The 22,533-nt window shown below is 39.2% G+C and overlaps 2 protein-coding genes across 2 annotated transcripts; both read right to left on the bottom strand.

Annotated features, from left to right (window-relative positions):
* Positions 1-1,746: 1,746 nt before the first annotated feature.
* On the bottom strand, positions 1,747-4,834 carry LOC133714799 (dnaJ protein homolog). The gene is made up of 7 exons (XM_062141055.1): positions 4,697-4,834; positions 4,454-4,617; positions 4,162-4,327; positions 3,932-4,073; positions 3,556-3,832; positions 3,204-3,402; positions 1,747-2,278 (listed from the first exon to the last, which is right to left on the bottom strand). The coding sequence occupies exons 2-7, from the start codon at positions 4,601-4,603 to the stop codon at positions 1,959-1,961; spliced, it is 1,254 nt and encodes a 417-aa protein (XP_061997039.1). The 5' UTR covers positions 4,604-4,617; positions 4,697-4,834; the 3' UTR covers positions 1,747-1,958.
* A 13,920-nt stretch (positions 4,835-18,754) lies between these two features.
* LOC133718651 (uncharacterized) lies at positions 18,755-21,536 on the bottom strand. The gene is made up of 2 exons (XM_062145517.1): positions 21,267-21,536; positions 18,755-21,177 (listed from the first exon to the last, which is right to left on the bottom strand). The coding sequence occupies exons 1-2, from the start codon at positions 21,493-21,495 to the stop codon at positions 20,960-20,962; spliced, it is 447 nt and encodes a 148-aa protein (XP_062001501.1). The 5' UTR covers positions 21,496-21,536; the 3' UTR covers positions 18,755-20,959.
* Positions 21,537-22,533: the final 997 nt, after the last annotated feature.

Here is a 22,533-nt window from a genome sequence, read left to right as displayed (position 1 = left end):
TGAATGATCTATATTTTCTGTTTTAGATTATGGATTGAACACTATATCTGCATGTTCTTTCAAATAATAGCATTGATTTTCCATTAATTTATTATTAATTGTTATCATATACATGTTTAACAAATCTAGTTGTCAAATTTAAACCTCTTGTTACAGTTACTCCATTCACATTGAGCCTATTCTTTCTAAAGATAGTACTCAAATTATTTGTAGTATACCATTACTTAATTAATTTATTGAACGAATTTTGGTTTCTTGGAATCAATGAAAACAGAGAATCCTCTGTATAAGAATTCTGTACAAATAAGTTTTACATATCTATGTGCTAATTACCCCTGAAGCGTTAGGCAAGGGGGTTATTTGACTACAAGAAATACAAAGAGAAGGGGGAGAAGGCGAGTTCCTGCATATTGGGCATGTAGCATGAAGCCGAAGCCATGGATACACACACTTGACATGGAAGAGATGACCGCAATGAGGCAACACCAAGAGCATATCGGTTTCCTTGTAATCAGCCAAACAAATAGAGCAGCAACAAGCTGTTGAGTTTCCATATTGGAGCTTTACTTTGGAATAAGCAAGCTTTGGGTAACTAGTTATAGTGGCTTCATCAAGTCCAGCTCCTCCTGCTTGTTCACTACTGCTGGCTTGGTCCCCGGCTATAGATGAGGAGGAATGATCAAATGTGTCTGCGGATAAGTGTGCGCGTTTAGAGCAGAAGTAGGAAGCAAGGGAGAGAAGTATAATTAGTATCACAAGAACATAAGCTAATCCACTTATAATGCTCATGTTTGAGAATATATGTCAAGTATGGATTGTGGTGTAAAGAAACTAGATTGAGAGGAGCCAAGATCAGAAAAAGCAGACATAAGAAAGTGTATATATGAGTTAGAAACAAGGCAAAAGGCTGAGGAATGGGATAATCATGGATGGGATAATGACATAGCAGAGATCATAAAAACTAAAATGGTCAATTTCGATAAGCAAATCGGTCAACGTAGACCTGAAGAGATTGAATTTGTAGCAGGGTCGAATGAAGGAATTAAGGAATCAGGTATCGTTGGGGTGCAGCTACCTAGATTTGGATCTTATCCTTGGCGAGAACTAACAGCCACTTCGTCCTAAAATTGACTGATAGTGCATGCGTATTGCTTATATTGATAGCTTGATTCTTCGGTTTGTCTTTATCAAACAAATTAGAGTTGCATTCAAGGAATGGCAAACTGGGAGCAAGGATATGTTACTTCTAAAGTCCCATAGGATGAGGCCACTAGATATACCGTCTGCTCATCTCACCCTGCACTTGATTTAAATCCGAGTACCTAACATACCTCTTAGCCTCCCAAGAGGATAAATTGGGAAAAACATTCCCCATCAATATGCATGAAGAAAACATGAATCCCTACCAGTTCCTTGCAGAGAGAGATGAGCATATAAGGCAGCCGACGACCCTCCCAGACTTGAGCTCTTTTCCGATTACCATCTAAAGCTGGTTAAAAGTCCCCGATGAAAATACAGGGACAGTCCCAGAGATCAGCTTTCACTTCGTTTTAGAGAGGGTCGTAACCAATATGCTCTGTGACTAGTGTCATCGTTCTTCATAGCAACGATTATATCCGCAGCTGACATTACAGATACGATTTGGTCCAACATTTCTCTCCACCATACCATTCACGTTCATTGTGTTTTTATCGTTTCTAGAGTACACATTTTAAAGCTTTATTCTAACCAACTGGACAGTCGACAGATACAAAATTATCGGCGGAAATATATATATATATATATTCAGTTCAGATGAACTAGAATAAGGATCATGTTCTTAATAGCTAGTCTTTAAATCCCCAATTGTTGGGATCATAAACCCAAACTGGAAATAAACACCAAGACAAACTACATAGAAAAGACTCCCAACGCCTAATAACTTTTATTTTCTCAAAGGATATAAGAAGTCGCTCAAATCATTGTTGAGCGCATTGGACCCTCTGGGCACCACCATGCATATCCTCATCCTCGTCGTATGCCTCTTGAGACTGCTGTGCTTGTTTGCGACGCATTTCCTCTTCTATGTTGACATCATGCAGTGTAGTCTCCTCACACTCATCTAGTTCCATGTCAGTAAGCTGGGCAGAACTCCTCGGCAGCACTGCTTCCAAGGCCTTGCACTGTTCTGGCTTCAATGAATCTGGGAACTCCACAGTGAAATGTATATATAGTTTACCCTTCATAAATGGCCTCTGGTACATCGGCATGCCTTCATCATTTATAGCCTTGAATTGATCTGATACACCAAAAATAAACCACCAAGTTGAAAATACCAAACTATCATCGCACTCAAATCCTATAGCAACCCAAGCTGTTAAATTTCAAATAATGACCAAAGAAAAAGAAAAACTCAAAAACATAACTTTCACAAGGGTGATCTCAAGTATCAAAATAATTGAAAACACTCATTAAAATAGCAGAAGACATTAAACATCCAAAATTAAAGGCAGATTTGAGAGACAGCATGTACTTTGATTCCTTTTTTACCATATCCCCTTAAAACCATTTTTTTCATTGTGAAATCCATATACTTGGGTCTTCTAAACCCTATACCCGAAAACAAAGCTCATAACTTTTGGTCTTTTATATTCACATATACTTGTATATCTTCCACCAAAGGCTCCCTAAATGATTGCCTGTGTCCCCTTCTACTGATCCAAACCATTGCCTTTATGGCTATGCTAAAAGATTATCAGTGCAAACTTTAAGCCAAGTAGAGAATCAGTAACATAACTACAGAGGACTCCGAAGATCTGTTCAACACTAACCCCTAATCGCTAAATCACGTCCCATTTGGCTGATAGGTTTGCAAACATAGTCAATTAATGAATGGAAGTCTAAAATCCGAGCGATTCAGATGATTGAAACGGATATTGAGTCCAGCATGCAATTCCTCTAATCGTAGAAGAAAAAAATGACCTCCCTAAATGGATGGAACTCAACAACCTCCAAAAGCAATCCACCATTCCGCATTGGTCCAGGTCAACATGTCCTATCCTATTTTGATGAAACACCTACCAAAAGTATTACACATCACATCTTACAGATTAGGACGAATTTGACAATATTTCATAACCCACCGAGTAACCAAACGCACACACTTTTGAGGTGACAAGGACAAAACTAGTCACAAAAATGAGAAGAGAACAGATGTAACTTACCAGGCTTGACAACTTCTCCAGGATGAGATTTGATGAGGAGTTGCCTGCCATCTAAATGCCTGAAGATAAATTGGAAGCCACAGAGTGCCTCCATAAGGGACAGTGTATGTTCGTAGAATAGGTCATCACCCTTTCGCTTAAACTTAGGGTGTTCCTTTTGTTGCAGGACAAAAACAATATCTCCTGTGATGGTGTCAGGCTGCAAAAAATAATAATAAATAAATAAATTCAAGAACATATAATAGAGAACTGACATATAGAAGTTCTAAATCATCCCTAGGAAGTTAACAATAAAACGAACATTTTAAAATTCCACTATAACAAACATATATGAGAGAGGATGTTGACCTACCGCTTCATCAGCTTCACCAGGGAATGTGATTCTCTGTCCATTTTGCATTCCCTTCTCCACATGGACTTCCAATACTTTCTTTTCCTGAACAACTTTCTCACCCTTACATTGCGGACAGCGATCCTTGTCATTAATGGTTTCACCTGTACCCTTGCACTCATTGCATGGATGCTGCATTTGCTGGATCATGGAAGGTCCAAGATGTCTAATAGAGACTTTCATTCCAGACCCTTGGCAACCAGGACACTTCATTGATGCCCCTGATTTTGACCCTTTACTGCATCATTTCATTAACTCCACATATCAGAAACATAAACTACTGAAACAAAACAAAACAAAAGATATGATCATCCAATTTATATTATCAATTACTAACCCCTTGCAGTTGGCACAGATTTTGTTACGAGAGAGAGACAGCTTCTTGGATGTCCCATTATATAGATCTTCCAGAGAAACTTTAAGGGGATGGATCACATCCTCTCCCCTTCTCTGCCTACGGCCTCTGCTGCTGCCACCTCCTGGGCACATAGAGCATTAACACACACACTGAATTCCAGATTACGCAAACACAAAGAGCTCTCTTTCACACAGTGAAAAAATCCTCACCGCCAAATGGGTTGCCACCAAAGAAGGACTGGAATATATCAAATGGGTCGTGGCCGCCGCCTCCGGCACCCATTCCTTCCTTGAGTGCATCCTCGCCATATTGGTCATACACTTCCCGTTTCTCTGGATCACTCAGAACCTCGTATGCTTGGGCCAACTCTTTAAACTAAAAATTACTCAAAACAAGAACAACATATCACAAACCCATAAATGTTTCACGATCAACAACAACAACAACATCATTCCTATGTAGCCTTGGCAGATGTAAACCAAGAGATTTGAGATTTCTCACCTTCTCTGGATCCCCACCCTTATCAGGATGGTTCTTGATGGCTGCTTTTCTGTAAGCCTTCTTCAGATCATCCTGCGACGCGTTCTTAGGCACTCCAAGGATCTCATAGTACTTGGTGTTGTCGCTTTTCTTTGGAGCTCTCCCAAACATTTTCTCTCACGCACCTTTGATAAAAAATTAAACTAAAATTTCTGAAGAAAACAAACCCAAAACCCAGAATTGGAATTTAGATAGAGAACTAACCGATGTTGCGCAAGATGAGATTTGTTGTTGCAAAGAGAAGAAGATGAATACACGGCGAGAGAAAGAGGAGTGGTCTCGGTCAGCTCCTGGTTTTTAAAGGCAGGAAATATAAATGTTACTGGGAAGGAAGGATCTAGAATCTGTACAATTCCATTTTTATTTGGAAAGTATAACTATGCACATGTGGCATACACATAATCTATCTGATGGTATGTAATTTGTTATTTATGACGATATTCTATGTCGTATGTGTGTGTATATAGAGATTTCATTTTTTATTTTTATTGTCCCTTCTACTTTCTTGTATTCAAAGCAGCCAAGGCCAAACTCGCATTGGCAGTAATTGCTCTGTTGAGTGGCTTCTCTAAGAATTCTCTTGTTCGTTGGTGAAAAGAATTGAGAGGGATTTTAAGTCTCAAAAGTTTTAGAATTTATGTGTTTAGCTAGATTTGATTATTAAATATTTAAATATTTCAGTAGCTTCTCAGTAGCATTGTCTCTAGCAATGCAGATTTCCAACTATCCAAATTGAACTACACTATTTATCCCAAAAAAAAAAAAAAAATATTTGAACTACACTATAAAAAAAAATAATAATAAATTAAAAACTGATCTATACTAATGCTGGCAGTGACGGACCTAGAAAATTAGTTATGCGGGGGCGAATTTAAACCGTAATAGCTAACGAAAACTGAAATTCTTGTCCACCCATTTCCAAAAAACAATTTATGCATAAAACATATGAAAATAAGGAGAAATTTTTATGATATTAGATTAAACATGCATGAAATCATCAAAATCATGACACTTGTGGGGGCAAAAGCTGCATAATACACTTTCAAATGCATAAAATTGTCCAGAGCTTCTATATATATCAGTGTGTATATGATGATGCAGTGTGGGCGGCAGCCCCCACTTGCCTTATGCGAGGTCCGCCAGTGAATGCTGGTGACGCCATTTGGCTTTAACATCAATTGGCACTCATCTCCTCTGGAAAATGCCACAAAATGATCTTAGCTCCTATGGAACGATCTAAGGTTAGGCACTTTAAGACCATTCAATGTTCATAAAAAGGTCATCCATAATTTCATTATGAATATTGGAAGAAGGATATAGAGGAGAAATATTGGGGTTATATATTGATGACACGTTTACTTACTTAGAATGGAAAATAATCATGAATCGGAGACAACTGGAATGGGAGAAGAAATGAATCGGTATTGATTCCGGAGGAGTTGATTCCTAAACCCATCTCTCCCCTTCGTAATCAAATTCCTGAGTATTCAGGAATCGATTCCTTATAAAGAGATGGGACCTACACCCATTCCGATTCTTTCATGTGTTAGTAAACACAGGAATGCTTTTATCCGGAATCATTCCGATTCATTTATGTGTTAGTAAACGTATGAATAGTTTTACCCCGTAATCATTCCCTCTCATTCCAAGTAAGTAAACGTGCCCTGATAGTCTATCTCTTGTTTTGAGTCTATTCTAATCATCATCCAAGAGAAATTTTAATTTTAGGGGTTAAGTTTAATTTCCACATCTTATCAAGAAGAGCAGTGATACGCTAAAAACAAGCGTTATTTAACCCTGCAAATGTAATTGTTAGTATAGAATAAGTAGGGATTGTTCAAGTAAGGGGTTGATGGTAAACATGCATTCAACCAAAACAAGATACACACATTTATATATACAATGAATATTAAAAGAATCCTGAACTAATACAAAGTTTACAAACTAGGAATTGAAAACAGAAACTGACTAGGAATCCTAATCCAAACAGAACACAAATACTAACTAGACATGAACTAGGAAATCAAATCAAACTAGAAAACAAATTAGAATCCTAAACAAACTCTAACTCTAAAACTCAAAACCTAAAATAAAACTAACACTTAAAACAAAACCATGAAAATACAAAAAGTACAGAAAATAAAAACAGAATTTAAGAAATCAAGGGGGTGTTTAGGTTTTGAAACGCAAGATTAAAATAAAACAAAAACGATTTAACGTTTAGAAAATTAGATGGAGAAAACGTTAAAGGCATGAGAAATCCCCCACCATAGATGATCAAACCAATTACATATATGCAACCTAATTCCAATTACTAAGACATAGAGAAATCAATAAAGAACAAGTCATAACGCAATCATTGTCCTTATTTTACTTTCCTTAATTACTTAAGTAAGATGAACGCACCATTACTAAGCCTATTGAATCATGCAATCAAGGTATACAACGCTATCCTATCAAAAATGAAAGGAGCATATTAATGCGACGTTTTAATATTTAACTCCCCATATTTTGCTTAGTTATTTCCTTTACTTAATCATTTTTCATTTAGTTTCTATTTTCTAGGTACATTGGAATAAATGACAAGGAAATGAGCTTAAAGGCACCTGAGAAGGATGTGAGACGTTGGAAATGACAAGTAGAAGGCACAAGAGATGCATAAATGAGCTGGAATGAAGAAATGGAGTACACATGGTCCAACGAGGAATTCGTGGTCCGACTAGGAATCCCAGTCAAAGTAGGAATCTTGGGTCAACTAGGAAACATGTTCGGAGAAATGAAGAAACATGGCTAAAAATGCAGAGTCCTAGTTGGACTAGGAAACCTACTCCTGTCAGGAAAAGGAATCCTAATGACACAAGGAGTTCCAGTTGAACTAGGAAAGCAAAGAAGATTCCAGAAGGTTCAAGAACATTACATGTGAAGAGTCCTTGTTCGACTAGGAGTCCTGAAGACATGAGGAGTCCTGATGACACTAGGATACCTGAGTGGACTAGGAGAGCCCAAGAACATTCAAGAAGCATCTAGAAGAAGTCCAAAACATCCTATACAAAGGTGATATGGATTGGGAATCGTTTTTAACAAGAAAAGATGGATAAAAATCAGATTTTGGAGCCCGTATTAGACACAAACTGATTTTGGCCGAATTTGAAGTATATATCTGGATAATGACATCTCAATTAAATGATATGTGAATCCTCCTGAGTTAGGGTTTTAAAATGATTGAAATTGGGATTGGGGTTAGTGTTTTAAGAGGATGGAATTTGGGATTGGGGTTAGGGGTTCCTCTCTAAACAAGGTTTTCAACACCTCTATGAGGTCGATTACTGTTGTTGCACTAGTAAAATGATAGGAGCATAATTATGTGATATTAATAACGTTAATCTCTATACTTTCTTTGTTAGTTTAGTGTATTTTCTAGTTATTTACATTGTTTATTTGTCTTATAGGTATCTTGGAGCAAAGAAGGAGAAAAGAAGTAAAAGAGAAATTGAAAGGCGAAATCAGCAAATCTGCCTGTGCAGATCAGTCAACTTCGACAGATCACTGAGACCATCTCACAACGATCCAGAGGATGATCTTTATATTGATGGAAAGCCTTAGATGTCTAGTTTCCGAATCTTTTTACAGCTCATCAATATCATTTTTCTAGAAGAATTTATGGCCGATTTAGTACAAAAAGGTCAGACTGCGCGTGAATATGAGGTTGGACGGGAATTTATGTTTCGAGGCCCAAATCACACCGAGAAGCCCGAGGACGAGTTTGTGCTTCATATTTCAGCTTAATATGGACAAATGGCATGATGTGAATGGTTGGAATAAGTCATCAAGTTCAAGAGCCAATAGGAAAACTCCACCTAAGCACGTGAACCCTAATTCTTTTAAGTTTTGGATTTCCTACACAACAAGAAAGATGAAGGCAACCTCTAAGCATATAAAAGGAGATCAATCTGCAGCAGCTCTCTCTCGCTCTCTCTTCCTCCCCTTCTTTAGTTAGTTTTATTTCTTCTATGTTTAGCTAGTTTTTATTAGTTAGGGGGCTGCTTGAAGCCCCTAGACATGAACTACAAGATGATTTGACTTTTGATGTTATTTTCTTTTAATCCAAGATAAGACTTTTGTTTACTACTTTTTCATTGATGAATGCTTGCTTGTATGCTTTGAGTGCACGCTTAGTATGCATGTTAGGATTCTACCGCTTTGATTGTTTGATGCTTGTGTCAATAGTTGGACTCCTCAAACCTTCTAGAGAAGCAATTGTTAGTTTTCACTATCAAGTAAAGTAAGTCCTAGGTTTAGCAAGGCGCTAAGTTTATTGCGATGCCTAGTGATGTCTCAAACTCTTTTAGACCTTAATGATCTCTGCATGTTTAATCTAATAAGCGTACCTTTAGGTTGCATTGCTTGGGAATAGTCTAGGTGTAGAGCACTTCCTGCCTAGCGTACGAAGTAAGAAAGGGTAATAGGTTGTGTTCAAGCGTACCGAGCCAACCTGAGCATCTTCATCTAGATTAATTGAATTAAGATTGAACAAATAATCGTGTGTGTGATTGTCGGGTGTGGATGTATCTTCCCTAACTAGCTTTATTCTCATTGTTTTCTAAAATCAAACCAGTTTTGTTATTTTCAGCTTCTGTACTCTACCTTTATATATTTTTTTAATATAGTAAATCAGTTTCAAAAATCACCAAATTTTGTATGCTGGACGCCCTGTGTGTCTAGTACGTTACTGTAAATTTTCATATTTTTCTGAATAGTTTAGATTAGGTTTTTAATTATATTTTCGATTGCTGTTCGCTAGGAACAGTGGTCACTTTTGTGACATTGTTTTGAGTAGTTATAACCTTAGTCCTCTGCGGGAAAGACCCTTGTTTACCCTTGCTACAATTGACAATCTTAAGTGTGAATAAGGAAAATCAATAGCTTATAAATTTAGCTATCATAAAACTAAGAATTGCTTGTCTTTGCTTTATTCTTTTGTTTGTCTCTGTCTTCTCTCGAAAAGTAATATTCTATTCCAATCTGTAATCTTTACATAATTTTTTTTTCTTGTTTGATATATGTTGTGGATATGACCTAATCGTCTAATGTTTGGATTATGGCTTGAGAACTATTGCAATTTCTTTGTTTATTATTTTATTGCCTTATGGCTTAAGTGTCAAAGAAAGAGGACAAAGAGTGAGAAAGGGAGGCGGTGGAAGAAAGAAAAAGGGAAAAAAAGAGAGGATTTGGGGATGGGGCTAACTCGGGAGAAAACGAGAGTAGGTGGAGAGAAGTGAGGAAAGATGAGAGAGGATGAAGAAGTTTCTTTGAGAATCTGTTAAAGAAAGAGGTCTATTTCATCTTCTTATGAAATTCTTTATTGATTTCTTAATGAACTTGACTTGGAGTCTGTTTCTGTGTGAGAATACGGGAACTAAGTATGGATCATGATGGAGAGAGAGAGTGACACAAGCATGTATAGTGGTTCACCTTGCCCTTAAAGCAAGGCTACGTCTACTTAGAGATTTCACTATGAGTGAGGCCAAGTAGCTTTTGTAATATACAAGTGTGGGGATCATGGATCCCATCCCTTTCCAAGAAGGGGAGGACTTCCTCTTATAGCTAAAGGAAGTCTCATCCTATTCTATATTTCCGATGTGGGATAATAATACACATATTTGCTTCTCTTGAAGCCTTTTGGAGAGCATGGGAGAGTGGCCTCCTGGCAAGATACCGGCCGACCTCCACCATGGCGAGGTAGCTCGGGTGTCGGTCTACCGGATGCATGCCATAGGCTGGGCTAGCCATGTCGTGGGGCCACCTATGAGGTCGTTGCTTATGCTTGGCGGTATGTGATATAGGCGGTATTTACAGAGTCTTTCACCACCTATAATCATGCGCTATCCCTTTCAACAATAAAAAGACTAATGTTCCTCTAATCTCTGGAAGCAGTGAAGCAAACACAACATTTTGAAGTTCTCCAATTCACAATTAAGTGAGAATGATGAGTTAGCTTCTATCTAAACTACCAGTTCAGCCTTGTTTTTCTTACCTTGTCCAGCTCTTCAGTTACTCTCTAGGACTTGCTTGGTTTCTCACTTATGAATGTTAGCTTATTTTGGCCAATTTAAATCCATGTACTGATACCCTCTTAAAGATGAAATTTGGTTACAATTGCCTACTGCTCTTGAAGGCCCGTGATTTCGGTTCTTTTAATCATACTGGTCTAGTTTTGACCTTCTTCTCTGTTTCTTTTTTCATTTTAGTTTTGAACTTTTTTGTTGATGTTGGGAAGTGGTTGTTGTTCCATCTTCTCTTTATTCTTTGTACCTGGGGTATGGCTTTTGTCTCCCCCTTTTTGTTATATATACATTAGTCTTTCATCAAAAAAAAAAAAAAAAAAATCTTTGAAACCAGTTATCTTAACAAAAGTTTTATTATTTATTTGCAGATTTGGATTGGTTCTCAATGGAGATTCACCATGAAGGCAGGTTCTATAGGTTGGGTAGTGGTAGTAGGCAGTACAAGGGAGGTGAGGTGGTGTATGTTGATAGATTAGATCCTGATAAGATGTCCTGACCTGATTTGAATATCTATGCTGAAGACTTGGGTTATAGAGAACCTCCTATTATGTATTGGTTTCTGTAACCTGGAAGTATTCAAGGAGAAGGTTTGGTTACCCATATGTGAAGACAAGGATGTGTTAGATATGTTGAAGTTTATGCCAAGTAATCGGATATTGCAGATTTACATTGTTGAGGGAGGTGTAAGGAAAAAAAAAAAACTGAGTTAGAGGATGAGGGTGGGGGTTCCTAAAGAGGTTGATCACCAAAAATATATTGGCAATGTGGTAGAAGACCTGGAAGAAGTGATTGATGGTGACCCTACTGTGACAAGCAACAATTGTGCATGGACTTTAAATGGGGCAAAGGTTTCAAGTGAGGCAAATGGAAAGAGAAACAAGGGAGGTAGGCCAAATAATAAGAAAGATGTGGTTACTCACTTGACAAAACAGTTTATGAATATCAAAGCTAGTGAGACAATTGCAAGTGATAATGTAGTCGGTAAAAATAGAAAGAGACCTAGAATGAAGCAAAAAGCATGCAAGATGAAGAAGAAATTCAGACCATATGAAACCAGATTTATGGGGAAAAATAGTTATGCTAAAGCAGAAGGCATTGAAGAAGAACTTGAAACATCTGATAGTGATGATCCTGATTTTGAAAAGGGAAAATTTCAAGAACAGTACATGAAGTATCGGCCATTCTAACCTTTCGTGAATCAACTTTCGAAACTATCAAAACGGTACATGAATTTCAAATCTCGACCTAATTTTGGTGTATGCCGTTACATGCTCCGTTAATTAATGTGTTTTTTGTCAAATTTTTGAGGGTAAATCCGTCTTTTCAAGGATGATAAAAAAAAAAAAAAAAACTAAACTGAGCACCCATCTCTCTCTCCCTCTCCCTCTCCCTCGTACTGACTGCAGCCGACCACCGTAGCTGAATTCCCATTCCCTTCGATGACCACCCATCACCGAAAACCCATAAAACCCAGCTTCACCTCACTCTCCAAACCATGTTCCTCCCTATCCAAACCCTCCAAATTCCTCTTCATCTTCATGGCCTCCCTCGTCTTCCTCTCCCTCCTCACCCTTACTCTCTTCCTCTCCCTCTCCTCCGCCGCCCGCCACTACCATCATTCCACCACCGCCGCCGTTTCTCATATCCAACTCACCTGCAAAGCCACCCACTTCCTCGACACGTGTCAATCCTCCCTCATCCAACTCTCTAACCTTCCCCCAAACCCAACCCCAATCGAGACCATCGGACTAGCCATCCAGGTCTCCTCCGACGACCATTAGAACTACGTCGCCGCCTCCGTCGTCATACATCCGCAACAGCCCCTCATATGTTAGCCCCTTGTCGTCGTCGATGAAGTCGCCGTAGGCCGGAAACCACGAACTCAGCGACAGCCGACGCTACCCAAAAACACCAATTGTTCAAAACCCAATCAAAACTTGAAATTGATCACACCAGAAGATAAGGCATGAAGAGTAGAAGGATTTTCTCACCACATGCTTATCAAAATGGCGCCGGAATTTTCCCAGGAACCAGTTGAAGATCAAAAATTGCGGGCTTCGTTCCATCGCCGTCCGTCATGGTGGTGCCGTAGATTCGAGGACAGGGCCGGATCGGATCCGGATTCGAGGAGACTAGGAGGTGCCGCTGGCCCGCCGTACTGGTGTCGTCGACCGTCGAGGAGACTAGGAGAGAGTGAGAGACTGAGCATCTGAGTCTTTAGATAAAGAGGAGACAGAGAGAGAGAGAGGAGCTAGAGTCAGAAAGTGTCTGAGAGGGTGAGAGAGAGAGAGAGAAAGGAAACTTTAAAAATACTATTTTACCCTTCAATTATTTGACAATGGCATGCATCATAACGGAACCCGTAACGGCATGTACCTAAATTGGGTAGAAATTTAAACTTGATGTACCGTTTTGATAGTTTCGAAAGTTGATTCACGAAAGGTTAGAATGGTCGATACTTCATGTACTATTCTTGAAATTTTCCCTTTTGAAAATGTGGTAGATAGTGACTACGACCTTGATGATAATGATGATGAAGTTCTGTTTAAGGTCAATGTCGATGGTGACCCTAATGCTAGTCACGAGTTCAATGAAATGGGATTTGCGGGTGACATTTCGAATGGAGAAGGTGAAGATTCTGAGAAGTTTGATAGTGGAACTGATTTAGCAACAACTGAGGATGAAGAAGAACGATTTCAAAGTGGGCAAAGGAGAAAGAAGAAAAGGTGGTCCAAGTGGAGGGAGTTCCAAAAAGAAGACATGAAAAATCCCCAATTTGAGCTTGACATGTCATTTCCAAATTCAGATGTGTTCAAGGATGCTATTAGAGTGTTCTCAGTAAAGACAAAAAAGCTGCTCACATTTAAAACCAATGATAGGAAAAGGGTGGAGGTAGTGTGCGCAACAAATGAAGGTTGTCCATTTAGGATTTGGGCATCTGTTAAGGGCAAAGTTTCACCTACATTCTACATAAAGAACATAAACATGGAGCACAAATGTAGTGAGTTGACCGGAAAGAACTATCATGGCAATGCTCCATTTATTGCTAAAGGGTACATTGATTCTTTCATGGTTGATAAGAATTAGTCAAATGAGGGTATACAAGCTGCTATGCAAAGAGATTATGACATGACACCTGTTTAATCCCTGCATATAATTTAGTTCAGGAAATTACAAGATTATAAATAACATCAAGCAATTCAATACCAGAAATAAACTAAAAATCAATACACTTTCATCTATTGATAACACTAATCACCACATCAACAATCTCAACAACAACCCACATCCTTGCACCACAATCATCACACAGATCACTATATATCAAACCAACAAATATGGAGGTATTTCATCAAACGCAATACCCCAATATAACTTATCGCTTCAAAATATTGTTTCCTCATGTCCAACAATCTCAAAACAATATCAAAATCATTTTCAAAATATTATTTTCACATCTCAAAACCATCACCAAAATCGTACGTACTTCACTCAAAACTCAAAACTGACAATACCATCTTTTCTTTCCAAATTCATTTATTTTCGTCAAATCACATTGCACAATAATAGTGAACAAATCACACAATTCCACCAAGATACACACACACACACACACACACATGTAGTCATCCACTCAAAGATGTCACTAGTACCAACTATAATTTCACCAATTACACTACTGGAAAATCATTTTGTAACAAAACTTCATTTTAACTTATCCATGAACCGTTGACAATCAAGTTCATATATTTCAAAACTAATATTTATTTGCAACAGATATAATTTTATAGCTAACAATTAATTCTACCAAAACTATCACACAACTAATTTATCACCCAAAATAATGTGAAATTTACTCACCTCTAAATCTCTCTGCGTCTTCACACACAACTTGAGATAAGCACATAACCATCAAACTCCGCTCAAACAACCTCGTCAATCACCTAATTACATAAAAGTCACACTCAATACAACACAAAGACCCAATCGTTTTAAGTTCGAAACACGTGAACTTATCAGAAGGATACGTCAATCGAGACGAAACTTCAACGAAGACAACACAAGGTCTCCGAAACACTTCTAGGATCAAATCGCCCAAACAAAATGACGATCCAACGGTTGGATCCTCACGGATAGAAAATTGTACGAACCAAAACAAGAAATAACCGAACTCGTCCTACACAAAAATGGACAGAAAATCGAGCAAACACAAAATTGAACATACCTACACATTCGTCTCAATGAACACAAGATAACGAAGCAAAAAACCACTCCAGAGGTGGCCGGACGCGCTGCCACAAGCGGCTGCACGTGAGCTCACGCGCTGCCCATCCAACATCCAAATCTGGAGGATCAATTCCGCCCAACTTGTAGACTTGTAGATCATAACACGAGGAACAACTTTCATAACTGGCACTAAGGCCGATTCAACTTAGATCAAGCTTGAAAGATCTCAGCCGTTAAACTTCAAAGTTTGATTTCTTGCTCCACACTTCAAATCGATCTTCAAGGTTTTCATGAATCAAACCAGGAGAAAGAGAGCTTCAAACCCCATGTGGTTTCAAGCGCTGTAGTGGCCGAAGGAGAGAGGACCAAATAGGTCAGTCGCCGCTACATTTTTTGCTGCTTACGTTGCTAATTAAAGCAAGCCAGTGGCTGGGGAAAGACAGCAAGGTCGAGACGCACCGGTTTGGGCGGTTTCACTGCTGGAAGACTCCAAAATAGCAAAATGGGTCCGGGTCGGGTCAAGCATTTCTCGGCCAGGTCGAGGGTTTGGGAGAGAGATAAATTTTCTGGAAATTTCCTAAAAAGGAAATTATGAAATTTTTCTCCAAAAAATAATCCTATTTATACTAAAATTTCCAAAAATAAAAATAACTTCCGTTGACTATAACTTCTTCATACGATCTCCAGTTTTTGCGGGCTGCATGTCTATGAACTCGTATCGACATGCTCTACGACTTTCTTGAAGGAAGTTTTCAGAGAAAACTAACAAATAAAAAGTCAACTCTTAACCCCTCGAAAATAAAACGTTTTGAGTAATTATTCGTCCGAACACTTTCAATTCACCTACGAAACAATTAATCGCACAGCAACCAACATAATAATTTCCATAAATTACATGAAAATTAAAAACTAATTTCTAGGGTATTACAATATGTTTAAAAAATTTCAATAAAAACTCATTCATATAATACTAGCCATATGCAACATATAGTAGTGTGTTTTGGAACATGTTGAAGAGTGCACTGATTTTTTCTATTACACTTCTACATGAAGGGTAATTGGATATGAACATACTATTAGTAGCATTGTAGTAACATCTCCGTACTCATGCATGTTGATTTTGACTTGGGGTCCATTTCGTGACCGGTTGAGAGCGGAAGGCATACCGGCCTATTATACATTTAAGCTGGAAATCCACCCTGAATTGTATTGGAAAATTAAAGTGACTTACTATGGCAAACACTCGATACATTTCAAGCATGGATGGCGGACATTTGTTCGAGACATTGCACTGACTAGTTCACATTGTGTGAAGTTCAAGTTGTTTGACAGTCACACAATTGTTGCGGTATTATTTCATCGATGCCTGTCCTTCTAACTATAATGGCATAGAGAATGTAGATGACCTCCCTGTTGAAAATGTGTCATTGGACGACGAAGTTTGGGAAGTTCTTGGGGACTGCAACTGCAAGCTATATGATCGTCACACTGTAAATCCCCTTGTTGACCTTCACCAATTTAAGGGGGACGAGGATCCAAAACAATTGAGAATAGCCAATGTTGCTCATACTACCATCTTCTAAGTCAAATATAATAGCGACTGACTTTTGGATCTTATTCCAAAGTCCAAACTGTAAAGAAAGTGATCTCAAACCTTGGTTTGAAAAGGTGAGCTATATTCTTGTGCCTGTGCAAATTTTCTTGATTAGAATGAAGCGTGTGTCTGCACGTTGTCATCAGTCTTTGTAGCATAGTACAGTACTGTAATACCCCGAAAAATCCAAATTAATTTCCGTGGATTTTTAGAAATGATTTCACGATAGTAGGAGCGAGTACGAAGCTTGGAGAAGTTGTGGAATTAGTTCGAACGATTTTATTTTCGAAAACGAACGTTTTTAGGGGGTCAACAAAGTTGACTTTTTATTCGTTCAAAATTTGGGAAAACTTCCTTCATGAAAGTTGTAGAGCTCGTCGATACGAGTTCGTGGACATGTGGAACGCATTATTCGGAGTTCGTATGATTAAGTTATGAATATTTGAAAATTGGGAATTTTCTATAAATAGGAAAAATTTCTGATTTATTCATTAAGGACAAAAAAATGGAGATTTTGCGGAATAGTCCCCCGAAACCCTCCGTCCTCTCTCCTCTCCCACGCGGCCGAACCGCTCGACCCGACCCGGCCGAACGGCCCTCCTCCGGCCTCCTCTGGCCACGGACCCGGCCTTCCCCGAGCTCGCCGTCGCACGCCCAGCCGCTCCCTGCCACCGTCTTGCCCCGCCGCTGCCCCCAGATGGAGATCGAAGACGCCCCAGCCATGTGAACCCGACCCGACCGGAAAACGACTTTTCCGGCGTTGCATGGGCCGATCGTCCCCATTTTCGTGATCTCCTCCTCATGCTGATCATCCCCATGTAAGCCTTTCATCACGATTTTGTGTATAGAACGCTAGATCATGGTTTGACTTTTTCGACGTCCCTGATTTAATCTGAATCTGATCAGACGCACGAGATTAATCCAACTTCAACGCTTGATCTAGGACGATCTAGGCCAAACCAGACTTAGCTCCAGGTATGGAAGTCGATCACCCTTTCATTTTGAACCAGTTTGTAGTTGGTCACTTTGCCATCTGAGGTGGTTGACCGTCGTTGACCGCCGCGTTGACCGCCCACTGACCACCGCTTGTGGCGGCGCATCAGACCATATTTCGAGTTTTCATTATCTAGGCGATGATCTATGCATCCATACGAGCGTTTTGATATATAACATGGTCATGTTAGAAAAAGTTGATAAATAGTGGATTTACGTTTTGACGTTACTATTTAACGTTTTTACGTTTATCTTCGGTTTACGATCTGTGAAGATCTGACCATCGGTTTTGCTTCAATTTTGGATATGTTGATCGTATGACTGTCCCGGTGACCTTGTGAGGTCACGGGCGAAGATCCGACCGTTGGATCTTCGTATAATTGAGAAATAGTGATTCGGAAGGCGATTCGTGAGAATCTGACCGTCGGATTTTCATATAATTTTGTGGAGATGTTAGTAAAGGCGATTCAGGAAGATCTGACCGTTGGATCTTCGTGATAATTTTGGAGGATGATCCTAAAGGCGATCCGTGAGGATCCGACCGTTGGATCATCATTAAATTCAGATCCGACCGTTGGATCATCGTTTAATTTGAATCTGAGCGTTGGATCGTCGTTTAATTACATATTTGAGTTGTTGGCTAAGTCAAGATCATTATTGGACTAGGTGATTGACGGTTTGAGTTGGTGGACGATTGTGGATCGTATTTTGAGCTGAATTGAAGACGCAGCGGGATTATCGAGGTGAGTAATCCTCACGTGGTTCATATTACGAACCCAATACAATTAATTGCTTTATTTTGTTGCAATCATATGAACTATTGTTGGTGTTACTAGACATTCCTGTGTGAATGTCTGTATATATATTATTACGTGAAATAATATGTATTGTTGGAGTTGTGTTGAGTTATTGTTGAGAAACAATATATTGTGAGAGATATTGAGTTTATTGTTGAGAAACAATATATTGTGAGAGGTGTTGAGTTTTATTGTTGAGGAACAATAAATTGTTGTGATCTGTGGAGATCACTAGGTCACGAGGTGACCATGGCATCTATTAGTGAATCACGCTCTCGTACCGGGCTGGTGGTTATTAATAGTATTAAATCGTAATCACGTCTGTGGCCGGACGAGTGGTTACGTTCAGTTAGAGCTCTAGTCTGTCTGCCAAATGTGGAGTGACCTTATGAGTGAAATTGAGAGTAACTCATAAGTGTCAATATATATATGGTAACCTTATGAGGGAAATTGAGAGTAACTCATAAGGGTCTATATATATATATGAGTCTGTCTACCAAATGTTGGGAAATCTTATGAGCGAATTTGAGAGTAACTCATAAGTGTCTATATATATATATGAGAGTGAGTGATCTTATGAGCTAAATTGAGAGTAACTCATAAGTGTCTATATATATATATGAGAGTGAGTGATCTTATGAGCTAAATTGAGAGTAACTCATAAGTGGCTATATATATATATGAGAGTGAGAAAGTAACGTGGGTTTGTGGTAGTCTTGAAATCTAATAAATCAACAGTTCTTTCTTGTTTACTCATACTGGCTGTAAAAAGCTTACCGGGTTTTGTGTTGTTGCAACTCCCGGTACACTATTCAAATTGTGTAGCGGGTAATCCTACAGGACAGGAGAACCAGGACGGTGATCGTGCGGTTAGAGCAATTGTTAGAGTTTTACAACAATTGTAAGTTGTGAGGTGTGTTATGCTCATTTGAGCTTTATAATATATTGTGAGAGTGAATTGTAATAATGAACTCGAAGTTTCGAGATTTGGTTTTTTGTAATTGTAATTATTCAGGTTTCGGATTTGAATTTATTATTCAAAATCCGGGGCGTGACAGTTTGGTATCAGAGCGTAAGGTGCATATTTGGTGATGTGTCAATACCTTCCGAGTGATGGCCCGTCTGCAGCGGATCCCCATCGTGTGCTCTTTGGTATTGGCTAAGTCATTGGGTATGCGTGAGTGTTGGGAGTTGTTTAGGCCGCTAGGTCGTTTTAGGAACGTGAATACCTTCCCTATAGTATTGACTTGGTTAATATGAATTTGTATTTGACTTATACTGTGTTTTAAGTGTTATACATGTATTAGCCAAGCATACTATACTCCTTAGGTGATGGAGATTCGAAGGGGTTGTACTTAGAACCTTACAGTTGTCTTGTAGGTTCGTATTGGAATAAGTTCAGTGGCCGCGAGTTACAATCCTTGAGGAATAGGAACCTCTTGATTCAACTCTGTTAAGTCAACGAGGATTGTTTTATGGAAATGAGGTTCTTTTGATTGTTGAAGTGTTTGGTTGAGGACATGGTGTGGACCTATGCACGTACCTAGTGTGGATACGAGTATGAATTGTTATAAATTTTGTCTTCTTAAGTTGGACGTACAGATGTTTAGATGAGGTGTACGTATCAAGGATTAGATATCTTGTTTTATAAAGAGACGTCTTAGTGGAGTTTTGGTAATTGACATGTGATACGTGATTAAAGTGACTCTGAGGCAATTATGCTGACCTTGTGTGAGATTGAATTCTTAGTGTAGACTAAGAAGGTTGTGTGGTGATTTTATATACACTACGTGATGAACTTTTAGAAGGAAAAGTTATGAGTAAAAGTATGGGTTTTTTCCCTGATGTCTATAGCAGACTTGTGCATATGGCAGCCTTGTGGTGGTGCCAGTAGTGTTTATTTTATAACAGTTTTTATGGCAGTGCTTGTAGTGCTTTAGTGGTAGTTGTGTGATGTAACCATTTGATAGAACTCACCTTGGTTAAGGTGTTAGCCATTGAACAGGATTCTTGACTCTGTGGTTTGGGAAGAGATTGATATAAATTTTTGAGTGTAGTGAGGTAATTTGGAGATACTTAGGTTATCTATAAGGAGGGTGGTGGAGTTTGTTATCGAGGTGATACCAGGTTAGATACCTATATTAATGTCGCCTTATTGGATGAAACTGAACTTAAGGAGTTGAAAGTTCAAGGTGAGAGTTTACTTGAGTAGAGATTCATTAGAGCTAGTATTTTTCCATGATGGTACTGTATTGAGAAAGAAGAAGAATGTGGCTATGTTCCTTCTTTAAGGTGAAACATGACCATGATTAGATTTGGTACTAAGGATATGAATTATCGATAATGACTTGGAGCGAATTTGTAGCATTCTTTTGAGACATGTACTTTCCTGCCCAGTGAAGGATATGTTAGTGTTCTAGTTCTAAAGATCACGAGCGTAAGAGGTGTTAAGTTTGGTGCTCTATAGGTGTTTCTGAATGGGAAGTGTTTAGCTTTATTAATCCCTGAATTCTAGCGACGAAATTGTTTGTGTTTGGTTTGACTCAGAGGATGCTAGCTAGACCTCTGTGCAACTTAATTGATTGTTGGATTCTTTTTGAGTGATTGTTTTTATTGCATCATTATGAAAGATGTGTGCAGTAGAGTTGTTTATGGTTTTGAAAATAGTATTGGGTGACCAAGGTTCGATCCTTGGTGTTGTTGTTGGTTAAACAAAAAGAAGAAACAACATGCACACCATCTTATTGATTTATTATTACAAAAAGGAAATTGGAACTACGCTATACTAAGCCTAATCAGTAGCTCCGGATGGGTTGAGGCTGAGCTCAAGAGAAACTGGAGATCCACGGTTGTAACCGCCTGAGCCACCGAAATAGTAATCATGTGCACTACCTTCCTCGGAAGTAGTCTTCAGGTTACCAAAGACGTCCTCGCCGTGCACGGGGAACAGAGGAAGAGTTTGAACCTCCTGGTGATCTCCTCCTCGTTGTTGCAGGGATGTTTGTCCTCCTGTTGTGCCAAAAGAGTTGGACTGGTATTAGTGTTGAAGTGTGAGGAAGAATATGAAACAAAATTTAAATCAAGAAATCCTTCATTACCAGTAGAATAGGTGGAACCAAAGTTGAGATCAATAGATCTACCATCATCAGTAGAACTAGTGGACCCAAAATTGATGTCAATGGATCCACCAGCTGGCCCAAAATTGATGTCGATGGATCCACCAGCACCAGTAGAACCAGTGGACCCAAAATTGAGATCAATGGATCTACCAGTACCAAGAGAACTAGTTCTCATGGGCACTGGAGCAGCCTGATTACACCTATTCATCTGCTTCTCTCGAGCCCTGACGTTCTGGAACCAAAAGTAAATGTTCTTACCCTCAACATACCCATACTGGTTCAGCTGGAGACAGATCTCGTGAATCTGCTCTGTAGTTGGGCACTTAAATCCCTTGACGTAGTAAAGATCCTTGAGGATTCTTATTTGTTCTGGAGTAGGAATCCACCTGGTACGGCTTCGCCAGAAATCCATGTTGGCACTACTTCCAGCTGCTTGGGTGTTTCCTCCCTCCTCTGTTGGTTGCTGTTGTTGTGGTTCCATTTGTTGCGGGGTTTGGAGCTCCATTAGTTGCAGAGTTCGTGGCTCTTGGGTCATGGGGTGAGAGGATGTGGAAATCGAGGAATACATGGTTTAGTGTTTGAGGGAGATTTTGTTAGAAGGATTGGAGTTGTTGAACTGGTGATTGGAGATCTGAGATTCTCAGAGGAAAGATGAGATCGAATCTTCAAATGGAAGAAAAGATCTGAGAAAGAAGGATTGAAGATTTGGAGGAAAAGATTGAAGATCTGAAAGTTCAGAGGAAAGATGGGATTGAATCAACTAGATGGGAGAGAAGATCAGAAGAGAAGGATTGAAATTGATGAAGAAAGGATTTGAGAAGAGAAAGGCTGAAGAGTTGAGAGAGAAAGACTTGAGCTCGGAAGAAAAATTTCTTTTCTTTTGGAGTGAACAGTTTTTCTCCAGAATGCACCTATTTATAGAACAAGGTGAGCAGATCTCCACCGTTGGATGAACGATCTCAGAATTTGAATCCACGCGTTGGATTAAAGTCGCCCCGAAACCCGGAAAAGCTGTTGGCGCGTGTTGAGCGTGTAAGGGGACAGGCCGAACCTCGAGACGCTGTGGCAGACAGCTTTAGCCGAAAGTGATTTGCTTTCCGTAAATCACGGAAGAGACGTGTCGTGGCACGTGGAGTGTACCGACAGTTTGTTGTTATTCTATCGCTTATGATAGAATAAATAAAAGAAGTTGCATGGATAGTAACGAGAGCAGCTGGTGCTCTAGTGGTTGAAGAGCAAGGCTCAT

Source organism: Rosa rugosa, chromosome 6 (genome assembly GCF_958449725.1).
Source record: "Rosa rugosa chromosome 6, drRosRugo1.1, whole genome shotgun sequence".
NCBI classification, from domain to species: Eukaryota; Viridiplantae; Streptophyta; class Magnoliopsida; order Rosales; family Rosaceae; genus Rosa; species Rosa rugosa.
The sequence above is the reverse complement of the archived record's forward strand: the minus strand, read 5'-3'. Positions and strand labels throughout refer to the sequence as shown.

Bases quoted from the DNA above. Each gene is read 5' to 3' on its own strand.
- LOC133714799 (XM_062141055.1), bottom strand. From the start codon at position 4,603: ATGTTTGGGAGAGCTCCAAAGAAAAGCGACAACACCAAGTACTATGAG. The intron at 4,074-4,161 runs GTGAGGATTTTT...CTATGTGCCCAG, and splicing joins TGGTGGCAACCCATTTGGCG to GAGGTGGCAGCAGCAGAGGC. The intron at 3,833-3,931 runs GTTAGTAATTGA...GAAATGATGCAG, and splicing joins ATCTGTGCCAACTGCAAGGG to TAAAGGGTCAAAATCAGGGG.
- LOC133718651 (XM_062145517.1), bottom strand. From the start codon at position 21,495: ATGAATAGGTGTAATCAGGCTGCTCCAGTGCCCATGAGAACTAGTTCT. The intron at 21,178-21,266 runs GTAATGAAGGAT...TTGGCACAACAG, and splicing joins TGGTTCCACCTATTCTACTG to GAGGACAAACATCCCTGCAA.